General features: G+C 50.8%; 1 protein-coding gene across 1 annotated transcript; it reads left to right on the top strand.

Annotated features, from left to right (window-relative positions):
* Positions 1–332: 332 nt before the first annotated feature.
* Positions 333–15,173, top strand: P168DRAFT_329542 (putative fermentation associated protein (Csf1); the record flags this gene model as incomplete). The annotated part of the gene is made up of 8 exons (XM_024841481.1): positions 333–388; positions 446–481; positions 541–10,041; positions 12,260–12,275; positions 12,346–12,403; positions 12,472–13,127; positions 13,188–14,963; positions 15,023–15,173. 8 exons carry the CDS (start codon positions 333–335, stop codon positions 15,038–15,040), a joined length of 12,117 nt encoding a protein of 4,038 aa, XP_024690188.1. The 3' UTR covers positions 15,041–15,173.
* Positions 15,174–15,324: the final 151 nt, after the last annotated feature.

Raw genomic sequence — 15,324 nt, 5'->3', positions numbered from 1 at the left:
CCAACGCGGGTCATCCCGATTAGGTCTAGCGTCCCGATAGGTGACCAGCTGCCTTACTGCCTCGAGCTCCACATGCTCCTCCTGTGTTATCGCAGCTCGGGATTGTTCCTGTTCGTCGTGCATTTTGTCCAACGCAACCTTTCCCTCGCAATTCGGATGCTGGATATGCTCTTCTTTTTTGGTGACTTTATCACTACCAATACAGTAGGATGCTCTCTATCCTGAAAAGTCAAGTCGTTATTAATCTCCCCCGTTCTCGTCAAAAGGGGGGTTGACTATCTTGCGGGAGCCGCCATGTTCGCAACTGTTCCCGGGCTTGAAGATATCGCACGATGGCTAATACAAGCTTGACAACGCTGTCCTTGACTCCGGATCCAAGCTTTAATTGGTAAGGGCATATGATGGTCCCACTGCTGGTTGAGCCACTCACGGTTTTTTGCGCTAGGTTCTTCCTCCTTGAACTTATCGTATCGTGCATCCTGTAAGTTCGGCGGCTTGTCGCATCCTCCTCCGATCGTCAGTGACTGATATGAGGTGAAGCGTGCTGTTTTTCCTCCTATACTTCAACCGTCTTTTCGCAACCGTCCTATCGTACGGAATCCGGGCCTATACCTGGCACTACTACCGCGCTTATGTCGATATACACGCTCTGCAAATATCCTTACTGGGAGGGAGGATCTTCTTCAAGGGCATCCGGTACCATGGGGTGAACGAGACAATCTTCATACATGGAGGGTTTATTACCTGGCGTTACTGGAGACATAGTGTCAGACGGACACACGTATCGAATTTCAAACCGACCTCTGAAAAGGCAGACGATGGAGCGCAGTCCCGGGAAGGGGACGGTGACGGTTGCAAGGATGGTGATCGGGAGGAACAAGGGGGACAAAAACGGGCGGATACACTCCCTTGTCGCATTACGGCAAAGTTTTATGGCTTTGAGTGGTTTATCTACAACCGGACCCCCGCCTACGACAGTATCTTGGCAGGCTTCATGCCGTCTGATCCCACCACGACGTTCACCAAACCGGAGTACCCTGGGAGCAGTACGCTAGATCCCGGGCTCAAGGAGGGCTCGGAGCACGCGCCGTCAGATAATAGGCCAGCTTCGGATCGAGTTCCTTCTCCTCGTGGCAACTTCCCGGCGAGGAGTGGGACGGGCAGCGAGACGATCGGTTCGCAGGACGCGGGAAGCTCCGGGCAGGGAATGGGAGAGAGTTTATCAAAACTCCTCCAGCTTTTGCCTTTGCGACTGGTGTGTGACAAAGGCGCTATTGTGGTGGGAAATGAGAATACAAGGTCGGTCCTCACCACGACCTTTAATGGGGCCACGGGGTTGGTCGAAGCCTGCAGCGCTGGTCCGCTGGACCTCTACCGGCAAGCATTCTCTTTTCACCTCGATCACCCTGTTATCCAAATGAGGCCAAATCCAGATTTCAAGCAGAACCAGCTTGTTGCCGCCAAAGGACTCGGCTCCGCCCGACCAGAGCCGTCTGGAACGAAACGCAAGAGGGACACGATTTTCAATTATCATTTCCAAAAGCGCAGGGTGTGGCACAGCATCCGTGACCTTATTCCATACTTTCAGACTTCTGTCGAGTCCTTCCATGTTTCCGACAAGCCTGCAGATCCATCTAAGCTTTGGGGGAATACCCACAGTGACGCTCGCTGGACCGGCCTTTCTCGGTATATAGATGAAACCAGCCACGATGACCATGAAGAATGGAGTTCTGTGGAATATGGGAGATTCTCCACAATTTTGGATAGTCCCGGGATGACCATATCCTATTTTTGGGACATTCCTGGCTATGTTGTACCACACGCGACGGCTCCATCATCCCCCCAGCAGAGACCTCCGCTGGGTATCAACGGTGCCCCGCCCCCCGAGTGGGGGATCGATGTCAAACTTGAAGGTGGTTCTATCAATTACGGGCCCTGGGCTGATCGGGAACGAGTCGGGCTACAGAATGTGTTCTTCCCCAATAGTTACCGAAGCTCCGAGTCCGCGGAGCCCTTGGCCCCGGGCGAGCCAAGGAAAAGCACGTTATTCAGACTGCGCATAGAAACTAGCCAGGATATGACCCTGCGGATCCCGACGAGAGAACCATCCAAGGATTGGCAGTGGAAAGGACGGGCTGATGCAATCAGAGGTTCTTCCAAGCTCAAGAAGCAGCAATCGAGGAGAAAATCACGCGAGGGCGACAAGGGCCCTATTGGACCCGATATTCGTCCTTTTGGGTGGCTGTCTTTGCGCGTGTCCGGTGATTCTACTGTGACCTACAACATGGATATGGTGGCTTCAGGCCCGAGGTTTCGTAACCAGCTTGACTTGGATTTTCGGGACTCCAAAATGACTTCAAGCGTCAACCATGCGTTGTTATGGCAGTGTCCTAGACAACTACTCAGCTGCGATCTCTCGGTGCCCCTCTCCTGGAATGATCTTCGCACATGGAAGTTCGACATTGACAATCAATCTATGGAGTTATTTCTTCTGCGTGATCACATCTTTCTTCTGACAGATCTTGTTACTGACTGGGCTTCTGGCCCTCCGCAAGACTACTACACATTCGTACCGTTCATTTACAAACTCAATCTCTCATTCGCAGACTTGCGCTTGTTCGTGAACGTGAACGACCAAAACATCATCAGCAACCCTTCCGACCTGGATGACAATCGCTTGCTGCTAATTAAAGGGAAAACACTGAATTCGGCAGTCACTCTTCCTTTGAACAAATATAGGCCGGATCAAAATGCCGTCGAATTCAATATAGATCTCGACGATGCCGCCATCGACTTTTTGAGTCCTCTATGGGACACCTTCCATACCTTTTTGAGCGATAAATCCGCTGCCACTCTGGAGCACTTGTCTATAGGCGGGACATACAATTACTACCAGTCCACATCGTCGGAGCTGGTGGACACGCTATACCTGAACCTTGATGGTTCGTCCCCTAGACTGTATCTGTATGGGTTCCTCATCAAATGCTTCTTGACAGTCAAGGAAAATTACTTTGGGGAAGAAATGCATTTCAAGACACTCGAGGAGTTTCAGGAGCTTGCTTATTCCAAGGAACAACCCGAGTTGCACAATCAAGTCAATCCAAATAGAGTATCAAATGATCTCGATGTGATTGTGCATGTTAATGCTAATGACGCCTGTGCTCTTCTCCCTGAGAACATCTATAATCATGTGAAATGTTTAAGGCTCACATCGCCGTCTCTCGAGATCGACCTACGGTTCACTAATTACTACATGGACTTGGAGTTTTCAGTATCTCCGTTGAAAGTGGGCCTCGAGTCCAACCCACCAGACGGCCCACGTATCATTTCTGACACTCAACTATTTATTGACGGCATTTCTGTATACGGCCATCGTCTGTTCGGGTTGGCTCCCGCGGAGCCCACTTATGTTTGCAATTGGGATTTCAAGGTCGGACGAGTTATTGGAGAATTCTCCACAGACTTCTTGAGCTGCCTGGGTGCGTCCCTGAAAAGCTTCGACTTTTCTTTCGATAACGAAGAAAATGGCCTCCCGCCTTTGTTTCCGATCGCTCTTCATGACGTGACCTTCCTTCGGGCAAATATCGATTTGATTCATGTCTCCATCCTATTAGACAAAGTGGCACTTGTTCTGAGCACCGGCCCGCTGAAAACCCAGTTCAACGACTGGACTGATGCCAGATTCTCAAAGCGCATGAGCCTCGTGGTTCCTGACATCTCTATCGCTGCAGTTGACTATAAGTTCCTCGGGCCATTCGGGAATTTGCTTGACACGAAACTGGCTCCTTTCGCACTAGTTCAGTCCACTATCAAGCTTAGAATGGCGCAAAGGAAGAGCGATATCACCGAAGGCAGGAGACTGCAACAGGAGCATTTGAAACTGCACGATGAGAGAACCCAAAGGACTCCGTGGCTTCTTTTTGACTGGGAGGACATTGAACCTGACTTCCCCCAAGGCGCAAAGGATAACTTGGCCCCGCCAACCATTCCAATCCCGACAATGCCTGAGTCTGTAGGGAAATTCTCGCAAGGGCTCAAACCATCATTGGCAAGGCATAATTCGGACAACAGAAGTTATCACAGTTCTAAAAGTTTTCTTATGCACTCTGATACGTCGAGCGTGAGAAATGGTCGGGGACGACTCGCTGGGCGCCAATTTGATCCTTCGCGGGGTCTATCGCAAGCAGATGTTTATCGGATTAGACCTCGAGTAGCCGATGACAGCCGCATGTTTGATGCGTTGGAAAGCAGTAAAGTATACGGGAAGGACTCATCGACAAGCGTGCCGGATTCTTCTAATCCTTGGATCATGCCGAACTTCTCGCTCTACAGGATTGACCTCGATACATCGCAGTTGCCCACGTGCCGGGGCACACATGATAGCCCTGCCGAGACTGCCTTTGCTGAAGCAAAATTTGACACATACGCCTCGCCGTTCGAAGATGACGAGACAACACACACCGATTTTGCTCTCGAGCTACCTACAGGAGTTAAGGGCTTCTGTCGACCTGAATTCCTTTTCCTGGTGGCGGATTTGGTAGGCAAGCTACAGCCGAGACATCCGATTTCGATCATTGATACACTCCAAAAAGATGTCGTTTCAGATATTGTGGGCTATGAGAAGGCAATGAAGAACCCTAAAACGGCAACAGCATTCGCAGTACGGGCCCCGTATGTGCTCATGAACTTGGTCCACTCTACCGATCCTCTCGTCAGCCATGAAGCTGGATTTCGAGATGAGTACAGCATCAAGGTCATCCATTTGAAGACAGAGATACGATCAAGGTACGATCAACAGACGGACAATCCTGTCGATAAAAATACCACTGTCCACGCGGCAGCCAAAAGCCTTTTGGTGTCTGTGGAAGGTGGCCAGGCCGATACATATCAGGACAAAGCCGAGTTCAGCTGTCTTTTTGAAGACATGAATTTTTGGCTTGTAACAATACCTTTTGTCAAATCCAAGTTCCAAACTCGGGCATTTGACACTGTTACTTCGACAAGATCAGTGGAGCCTTTGGCCTTCCTAGTCCGTCGTACAACAACCATGTTCGATTCTCTTGCATACTCCTTCCAGCATAACTCGGCTCTCGAGCGAAAGAGACTACGCTTCCTGATCTATTTCCTGACACAAACGGCCGCCACTACTTCCGATCCGGTCTTCCTGACACGCATCTCGTATGTATTGAGGGTTGCACCTGCTCATCTACGGCATCACGATTCATGGAAGATATTATCTCGGATTCGAAACGTTTACAATTGCTTGTCTCGCGATCAACAGAAGGATCTTATTTCAAAATGCGAGACTGACAACATCTTGTTGCCCCGCAATGCACGAACTACTGTCTTGTCAAGCTTCGACCAGTGGCGTGCTTGGGATTTGGCACATGTCGAGAAAAGCGACGTGATGCGGAGGGTTTGGGATACCTTCGCACCTAAAGAGGAGAATGCCACCCCGACAGCACAGTTTTCCATTGTGGTGAAATCCTTCCGCTTTGCAATTGATCCTGGGCCGAAGGAAAGCGGATTTGTGATTGAGGATCTGGCTACTGCCATTTCAGCGCATCCTCAAAAGAAGCAACCATCGGGTGTCGAGATCAAGCAGAATAATCTGGTAACAATCCAGACTTACTGCTCATCTACTAGCCTGAGGCTCCGCTGGGAACTATTAGACATTGTGGAAGGAGTTATGAAGGCAATGTCTTCTGTGACACTTGAATCCACCGTCCGGACCCAAAGCCTTGGAGAACCTCAAAGTGAACAGAGTGAGCTCCAGTTTACGTTTGGCACAGACCTCGGATCTATCACCCTCGATGGTATCAACGTCAAACTTGTGATGGCTGGAACTGGCCTCCGAAGTTCTATCAGCCAGATATCAAATAGTAGAGAAAGCCCTGACGGTCTAAGCGTGCTGATGAGTGCTGAGGGATGTTCTTCGGAGATTTCCAATATTTCCGAAACTCTTATGTTGTGGAAGATCGCCGATCCACACGTGTACATCGCACGTGTCTCTGAACACATGGGATCTAATCTAATTCACGACTGGAGAATCGTGGGATCATGCACGAAACTCCGCTATGAGATGCGGGAGGATCCATTGAACCTTGCTCACACTGCAGACAGGCTGATAGAAGATGAAGTCCGATACATCCATCAGCTTGTTAAGAACTTGGATTCGCCCACACAGCAGTCCCCTAAGGTCGAACCAGCGAAACAACCGTCTAACAACAAGATCCACATAGCAATGTTTTTGGATGACTATCGCCTAAGCTTCTGTGTTTTACCATCACTTAAGTATGTCATATCTGGAGAAGTTGCTCGCACGTCCATCATACCGACTCGCGATTCAAAGGTGGAGATAGACTTTGACGTGAAAAGGAACCTGCATACCTTTCTGTCAAGCGAGGGTAGTGGGTGGCATCGTCTATCGGTGCTGGAGATTCCGCCAATCAACGGTCGGGTGGTTGCCAACATGGCGCCTGTTCGGACGGATGTGGAGGTTGATATAACAATTGAACTCATCAGACTGGAGGCAAGCTCTGTGAGAACCCTGCTGGGCTCTCTCACAAAGCCAGAGGTGTCCCACTTCATGGCTGATCTCAAAGAAAACTTCGAGTCCCTTCAACAACGGCTAGATGAAGTTCTCGCTCTTGACAAAACACCCAAGCAACAGAAAGAACCACCCAAGGACCATGGCATTCTCTACAAGGCGAGCATGTCAATGGCAGGGATCAAGGTCCATGCTCTAGCGCCCGGTCTGAATGGTAAAGACTATTCAGCCGACTTGGAATTGACTCTGGGGATGATGCGTATGCGCCTCGACAATGGCTTGGAAGACGGATACCCAATGCAATATCCCGAGTTCCACGTCGACACGTCGAATATAAGTCTCGATCTTCGGAAGAAAGAGGCTTCTAGGAGCCGCTCTTACTGCAGCTTTGCCATCGATGCAAAACTCCAAGGGACTTCGACCAGGCTTGAAAATGGTGACCTCAGGCGAGTGTATCATTTGAGCAGCAAGAAGTGTGATATCGAGCTCTTTTCCGAAACAGCTGCCCTGGTGGTTGATATGGCGGCTCATCTCCAGGAGCGCATCAAAACTCTGGATCTGTCTCACGAGGTGGAGCGTTTCAAGAAATTGCGCAAGCGAGGCCATACAGAGACAAAAGCCAAGTCAACAGGTATCCCAGAGATACGCATATCAGATGAGGGCGGCGCTCAAGATCTGTTCGACGCCATGTATTCGTTGGATTTCAATAACATCCAAATCGCCTGGAACATGACCACTGTGGTTTTGCCCACGTCCGCACGGAAACCCGACGACCTGGTTTTCTCCATCAAGCGTGTGGAATTATCGAATAAGAAGACCAACGCCGCTAAGCTTCGTATTGAGGATATGCAATTGCAGATGGTTCCGTTCTCAAATAACCGAGAGAAACGCTCCCTCAATTCGGCCTTATTGCCAGAACTGGTCTTCAATGTTGCATATGCCTCGACAGGAAAAGAAGCTCGACTGGCCTTCCAAGCAGCCGGGAAGTCCTTGGACATACGGGCGACTTCTGATTTCGTCATGCCTGCTAGTACCATTCGAGATTCTATCGCTTCTGCAAGCCGGATTATCCGCGAAGCCAATTCCTCCCTGATGCCCAAGCCCTCTGAAGAGGGCACCGAAGAGGGCACGAAGCAACGTTCCCTTTTCGGGAACAAACGCCTGCGCTCCGTGCTAGTTGACGTCGACTTCGCTGGTGCCATTGTATCGCTACAAGGGAGGCGCAGCGATGACCAACATTTGACGGCAGCGCACAGGGGGAGTCGGACATCAGACGCAAGTTATGGTAGCTATATCCATGGGGATGGAGTAGCCACGGCTACCCTAAGAGCCCCTGGCGTGGCGTTGAAGGTTCAATTCGAGGACAGCAGCTCTGCTGGCTCTGCATTGAATGCGGAGCTAAAGGTTGATCCGTCCACAAATGTTCTGCATCCGAGTCTGGTTCCATTGGTGAAACAGATGACCTCGGCGGTGCAGCACGTTATGGGAGGCCAACAAAAGCCTAGAAGGCCTTCTAGCGCGATGATGCTGCAGCCTCAGAAGCTGATGCAAGAGGCACCACTCGACGATGAAGGGAGAGACACGATCCTGGGGAGATGCAAACTGAACGTGGGTCTTCTCATCTGCAAACAAGAATTCAGCTTGAGCTGCCAACCCATCGCCAGAGTCGCCGCCACTGCCGGGTTTGAAAGCGTCTACGTAACCATCAATACTGTTCAATCAGATGAATATGGCCGGTTTCTGTCACTTTTGATGACATTCAACTCATTGCAAGCTTCGGTGAAACACGTTTATTCCAGCGAATCCACTGCAAGCTTCGAAGTCCAATCCATGGTCATGTCTGTTATGAACAGCAAGCACATTGGCAGTTCCAAGGGTATCTCGGCTGTGCTTAGAGTGAGCCCAATGCAGGTGGCTCTCAACGCCAAGCAAGTACAGGATTTGCTTCTTTTCCGAGAGATTTGGTTCCCATCGAATGAGGACATAGATGTGGAGCGAAAATTCCCTCCCTCGTCTCCGGAGACGCCACCCTATATTGTCCAGCGATATCAGCAAGTTGCATCGGCCTCTGCGTTCCCATGGAACACGGCTATTGCAGTCGAGCGATTAGAGATCCATCTAGACCTAGGGTCCACTCTTGGAAAGGCCCAATTTGGCATCAACGACTTGTGGATGTCGTCGAAAAAGACGTCCGATCAGGAGCAAACGCTGTGCATTAAGCTGAAATCCCTCGGGGTAGAAGGCAAAGGTCGAATGAGTGGGTTGATCGAGCTACAGACCCTGAAAGTCCATACTTCAATCCACTGGCCCGACGACATGCTCCACAGCCAGACCCCTCTTGTGCAAGCCTCGATTGCTTTCAACCAATTCCAGATGAAGGTTTCCTTTGACTATCAGCCTTTCATCATTGGCCACATCACGATGTTCAATTTCCTCATGTACAATGTCCGGAACGTCTCTGGCAATGAGCGGCTATTTAGCATTATTGATGGAGACAAAGTACAGGTGTTCTGTACCAGCCTAACCGCGTCACAGACGATTGCTTTGCTCCAAGCATGGCAGCGCCTCGTGCAAGACAAGCAGTCAGCATACGAAAGGGCATTGGATGACGCACAGAGATACATGCGCCGACGAACTTCCAGCTTCGCCAGCAAACCCGAGCTTTCAAGCGAAGCGAAGGCTAAAACGACGGACGAAAAGGACGAAAAAGCACCAATATCTCTCCAAACGGGGGTTGTCGTCTCGCTGAACTCCGTCAATCTCGGGGTATTCCCCAGCTCCTTCTACGACAACCACGTATTCAAGCTGGAGGCACACGATGCCCAGGCCCATTTCCACGTGTCCCTGGAAGAGGAGCGGATACACAGTATCCTAGGACTCACTCTCGGCGAGCTGCGCGTTGCACTTTCAGGTATCACGCGGCCGCATCCAATGGAAATGCAAGACCTCCTCGTCAGCGAAATCGCCACCCGAGTCGTGGAGTCCACCGGAGGCACAATCCTCAAGGTCCCCCGACTCGTAGCCAGCATGGAGACGTGGCAAAAACCCGGAGACTCCAAGATCGACTACATCTTCCACAGCTCCTTCGAAGGCAAAGTCGACGTCGGATGGAACTACTCGCGCATCAGTTTCATCCGCGACATGTGGGACTCACACTCTCGCGCCTTGGCCTCCCGACTCGGAAAGCCCCTGCCGCCATCTGCAGTTCGCATCACGGGAGGACTCAAAGAGGGCGACGACACCCAGGAGCAGCAGGAGAAGATCACGGCCGTCGTCAACGTGCCTCAGTCGAAGTACACGTATGTTGCGCTGGAACCGCCGGTGATTGAGACGCCTCAGCTGCGTGATATGGGTGAGGCTACGCCGCCCCTGGAGTGGATTGGGCTGCAGCGCGATAAGCTGCCCAATGTCACGCATCAGATTATCATTGTGACGTTGTTGGAGATTGCTAGGGAGGTGGAAGATGCGTATGAGAAGATCTTGGGGTCTTCGTGAGCTTGGGCCTTTGAGGACGGTTCTTGGGAGCTTTATTCTATGTATATATACAAGTTAGTGTACAATTTTTAATGCTTATAGATTTTACAAATTCCAATGTTGTTTACAATAAAAGCGTCGTAGTTCTGTGGTCTCGTCCGGAGACATGTGTGCTTCTGTGATAAGTAAGCTTTTGGGTGAGTTTTAAAGGAATCTATATATTTATATATTCCGCATCGGGTGCCCTCGTTGCCATCCTATCTCCGTATCGTTGTGTCAGAATTTCCCCACGAAGAATATACTACATTGATGAGATTTTCCCGTCTAGATAGACAAGCTTCATAACAGGGAAGACTGAAATGAAGAATAGCATTGCTAGGGATGGAGAGGGATGAGATGAACACCTAGCTCTGTACACGATATGTCATCATACGCGTCTTGGAACAGTTGTCCCATAATCCTTTGACAGTGAAGAATTCCATTTTATAGCACTCAGACTCAACTAGATCTGGAAAGTGTATCTATAACTAGAATATGTATATAATGTCTTCATCCACGAGATATATCGTAGAAATGGTTGGAAATATATAGGACTACATACTACAACCCCAAGAATTAGAGATAGGCTATACTGGCTATACAAGCAAGATTTATTATTATATCTCTATGTATATCTGATTTCTAATATCTTCCTTCGAGAACTCAAACCTGGTATGAAACCATACAATAGAGAATATTAATGGCATCCAGAAAAGCGATGATTATATACGCGGGTGTTCTACAGTCATTGAGATGTAGTACCGACTCTCTTGCTACGGAGTATGGAAACATCCAGAGAACCAAGCTATGTATAGAATAGAATAGCAATGCATTTGACTACAATTCATTCAAATATGCATAAGCTTGCTGCAAAAGTACTCTACATCTGTCGACTCCTCCGTACAGGAATCAGATAACCCGGATAAGATGATGTCTTCGGTTGAAGAACCAAATGGATTAATAAGCCAGCCCTTCTCAATCGGAACTTTAGTGCGTTAAATCCACCTAACTCCGCCTCCAATCAGGTGGGCGGTGAGTGGAGGGGTAAGTCGGCCCTCTCCCCTCATTGGGTTGCAGTGCGGCACTAACAGGTGGTATCTACGACTTTTGTTTGACCTTTTAATTAATTTCCGGTTTCGAGAGGATCAGAGATTGAAGGCGATAATCCTGTCGATTCGCTAAATGTAACAAAGGAAGGGGATGACAACGGGTCTAGCTGAAGGCGTAGAGCAGATAGGCGATGATGAGGGGGGAACGCGGGACTGAAAAGTTGGAACCCGGGAAAAGTGGAAGGTAATTTAAACTGTAATGCTTGAGTCATACGGTACCGCTGACCTGGTGATTACAATGATTACAAGACCCCTCCAAAGCAACGCCACCGAACCTGCAACACATGGGATGATACTTGGATAGTATCAATGGATTTTTTTGCGAATGAAAAATCTTAAACATCTTGTGAATCGTAGAGCTTAAAATATGACTCTTCCTCTGACTCACATCCAATGACGCCCAGAATTCTGTGGACAGCCGTTGCGTCTGCTTGTACTCATAATGTTCTACCGGCATAATGCAGCTCCAGAGCTCAGTGTATGATATCAATTAAATCTAACCCAACCATGGTCACCCTAGAGACCTGCCTAAATGTCATCAATCTTACGTGTATATTACGTGTATAACCGTAACCATACCAAGGGTGGAAGCGGGAACTGCAAGAAAAAGCTAAGGGAAAAAAACGCACATCCCACTAAGTAGATTTGAAATCGGAAAAAATCCCACCTGCACAGTCAAGCTAAGAGAGAAGAAAAAAAAAAGAGTAAAAAAAAAATGGAAAGAAAAAAAAAAAGTGGTTCCCCACCTTCTCGCTTTCTCGTCTTCCCCTCTTCACTCCAACCACACCATCCTCCCTCTTTTTCCTCTCTCTCCTTCCCTCCTTCACCTTCCCCCGTGAAGCCCTCTCCTCCTCTCTATCTTGGAGCAGAAAACATATAGGTTTATTTACCTATTTATCTTCAGGTCGAGCTAATACTCGATTCTGTTTGTTTTCTGTTTCTATTCAACCCCGCCTCTAAGGCCGTTGTCGAGAAAAACCCGCCAAGATGGTTAAGTATGTATACCACCACCCTTCTGTGCTTCCTCGGATCCTCGCGGGTTCGTTCTGGAGTTTTTGAATCGATGTGCTAACGATGTATTTGATAGCTTCACTATCGAAGAGGTCCGTTTGTCTGGCTGTTCCCACACCCTCGAAATGGGGGGCTCGCAACGCCGTAGCTAACAACGTCTAGATCCGGTCCCTCATGGACCGGCCGGCTAACATCCGTAACATGTCCGTCATTGCTCACGGTATGTTCATCTTCCTGCCTCCCGTTACGATGGAGAATCAAATGCTGATCGTGGTTGCCGCTCTCCAGTCGATCACGGAAAGTCCACCCTCTCCGACTCCATGGTCCAGAAGGCCGGTATCATTTCGGCTGCCAAGGCCGGTGAGACTCGTTTCATGGACACCCGTCCCGATGAGCAGGACCGTTGCATTACCATCAAGTCCACCGCCATCTCCCTGTACGCCCAGTTCCCCGATGAGGAGGATCTCAAGGAGATCCCCCAGAAGGTCGACGGCTCGGAGTTCCTGATCAACCTGATCGATTCCCCCGGTCACGTTGATTTCTCGTCGGAGGTCACCGCTGCCCTGCGTGTCACTGATGGTGCCCTGGTCGTCGTCGACTGTGTCTCCGGTGTCTGTGTCCAGACCGAGACCGTCCTGCGTCAGGCCCTGACCGAGCGTATCAAGCCCGTCCTGATCATCAACAAGGTCGACCGTGCTCTGCTCGAGTTGCAGGTCTCCAAGGAGGATCTGTACCAGTCCTTCTCCCGTACCATTGAGTCGGTCAACGTCATCATCGCCACCTACTTCGACAAGGTCCTTGGTGACGTCCAGGTCTACCCCGACAGAGGTACCGTTGCTTTCGGTTCCGGTCTGCACGGCTGGGCTTTCACCGTCCGCCAGTTCGCCGTCAAGTACGCCAAGAAGTTCGGTGTTGACCGCAAGAAGATGCTTGAGCGTCTGTGGGTAAGTCATATTCCTTCCACCAGTAGTTGCATCAAGGCCGATGACTAACGTGGCATGTAGGGCGACAACTACTTCAACCCCAAGACCAAGAAGTGGACCAACAAGTCCGAGTCTGATGGCAAGCCCCTGGAGCGTGCCTTCAACATGTTCATCTTGGACCCCATCTTCCGTATCTTCGCCGCTGTCACCAACGACAAGCGCGATGAGGTGCTTACTCTGGTTGACAAGCTGGAGGTCAAGCTCACCAACGAGGAGAAGGAGTACACCGGCAAGCAGCTCCTCAAGACTGTCATGCGCAAGTTCCTGCCTGCCGCTGATGCCATGCTGGAGATGATCTGTATCCACCTGCCCTCTCCCGTCACTGCCCAGAAGTACCGTGCCGAGACTCTGTACGAGGGTCCTGCTGACGACGAGTGCGCCCTGGGTATCCGTGACTGTGATGCCAAGGCTCCTCTGATGCTGTACGTCTCCAAGATGGTGCCCACCTCCGATAAGGGTCGTTTCTACGCCTTCGGTCGTGTCTACTCCGGTACCGTCCGCTCCGGTCTGAAGGTCCGTATCCAGGGTCCCAACTACACCCCTGGCAAGAAGGAGGATCTCTTCATCAAGAACATCCAGCGTACCATCCTGATGATGGGTCGTTTCGTCGAGCCCATCGAGGATGTGCCCTGCGGTAACATCGTCGGTCTGGTCGGTGTCGATCAGTTCCTGCTGAAGTCTGGTACTCTTACCACCTCCGAGACTGCCCACAACCTGAAGGTCATGAAGTTCTCCGTCTCCCCCGTCGTGCAGCGCTCCGTCGAGGTCAAGAACGCCCAGGATCTGCCCAAGCTGGTCGAGGGTCTCAAGCGTCTGTCCAAGTCCGATCCTTGTGTCCTGACCATGATCAACGAGGCCGGTGAGCACATTGTCGCCGGTGCCGGTGAGCTGCATCTCGAGATTTGCCTGAAGGATCTCGAGGAGGACCACGCCGGTATCCCTCTGCGCATCTCGGACCCCGTCGTGTCTTACCGTGAGACCGTCTCCGCCGCGTCGAGCATGACCGCCCTGTCCAAGTCGCCCAACAAGCACAACCGTCTGTACCTGACCGCTCAGCCCATGGAGGAGGAGCTGTGTCTGGCCATCGAGGCCGGCAAGATCAGCCCCCGTGATGATTTCAAGGCTCGTGCCCGTGTCATGGCCGACGAGTACGGATGGGACGTCACCGACGCCCGTAAGATCTGGTGCTTCGGTCCCGACACCACCGGTGCCAACTTGCTGGTCGACCAGTCCAAGGCCGTCCAGTACCTCAACGAAATCAAGGATTCCGTTGTCTCTGGTTTCCAGTGGGCCACCCGCGAGGGTCCCGTTGCCGAGGAGCCTATGCGTGCCGTGCGCTTCAACGTCCTGGATGTGACCCTGCACGCCGATGCCATCCACCGTGGTGGTGGTCAGATCATTCCCACCGCTCGTCGTGTGCTGTACGCCGCCACCATGCTGGCCGATCCCGGCATCCTGGAGCCCATCTTCAACGTCGAGATCCAGGTGCCCGAGCAGGCCATGGGTGGTATCTACGGTGTGCTCACCCGCCGCCGTGGTCACGTCTACACTGAGGAGCAGCGCCCCGGTACTCCTCTGTTCAACGTCAAGGCCTACCTGCCCGTCAACGAGTCCTTCGGCTTCCCCTCGGATCTCCGCCAGGCCACCGGTGGCCAGGCCTTCCCCCAGTCCGTCTTCGACCATTGGGCTGTCCTGCCCGGTGGATCCTGCCTGGACCCCACCACCAAGCCTGGTATCGTCGTTACTGAGATGCGTAAGCGCAAGGGTCTCAAGGAGCAGGTTCCCGGCTACGAGAACGTAAGTTTCTTATCCATTCTATTTACTGTCCTTGACCACATACTAACCCTCTGCCACAGTACTACGACAAGCTGTAAAAAATTTGTTTCACCCGAGCCTAGTAGGGTTCCAGCATGCCGTGCTTGGAATCCTAAGTTTATGAGTTTGACGAATGCGATACAATGTCCATGCTAAGGGAGAACAAAAATTTTTCAAAAAGGAGACAGCAGCGTCGTATGTGGATTTTCGACTTGAATACCTAGAGAAGTAGAATCCAGGAGTGAAAGCGCATCTGCTATGGCTTATCCAGTTTTTCCTACTATCAATTTTGTTTTACGTTTATGATCGCGAGGACTTTAATCAATTAGTTCACTTGCTGTTC

This window comes from Aspergillus campestris, assembly GCF_002847485.1.
Source record: "Aspergillus campestris IBT 28561 chromosome Unknown P168scaffold_11, whole genome shotgun sequence".
NCBI lineage: Eukaryota > Fungi > Ascomycota > Eurotiomycetes > Eurotiales > Aspergillaceae > Aspergillus > Aspergillus campestris.
This window is presented reverse-complemented; position numbering and strand designations above follow the sequence as displayed.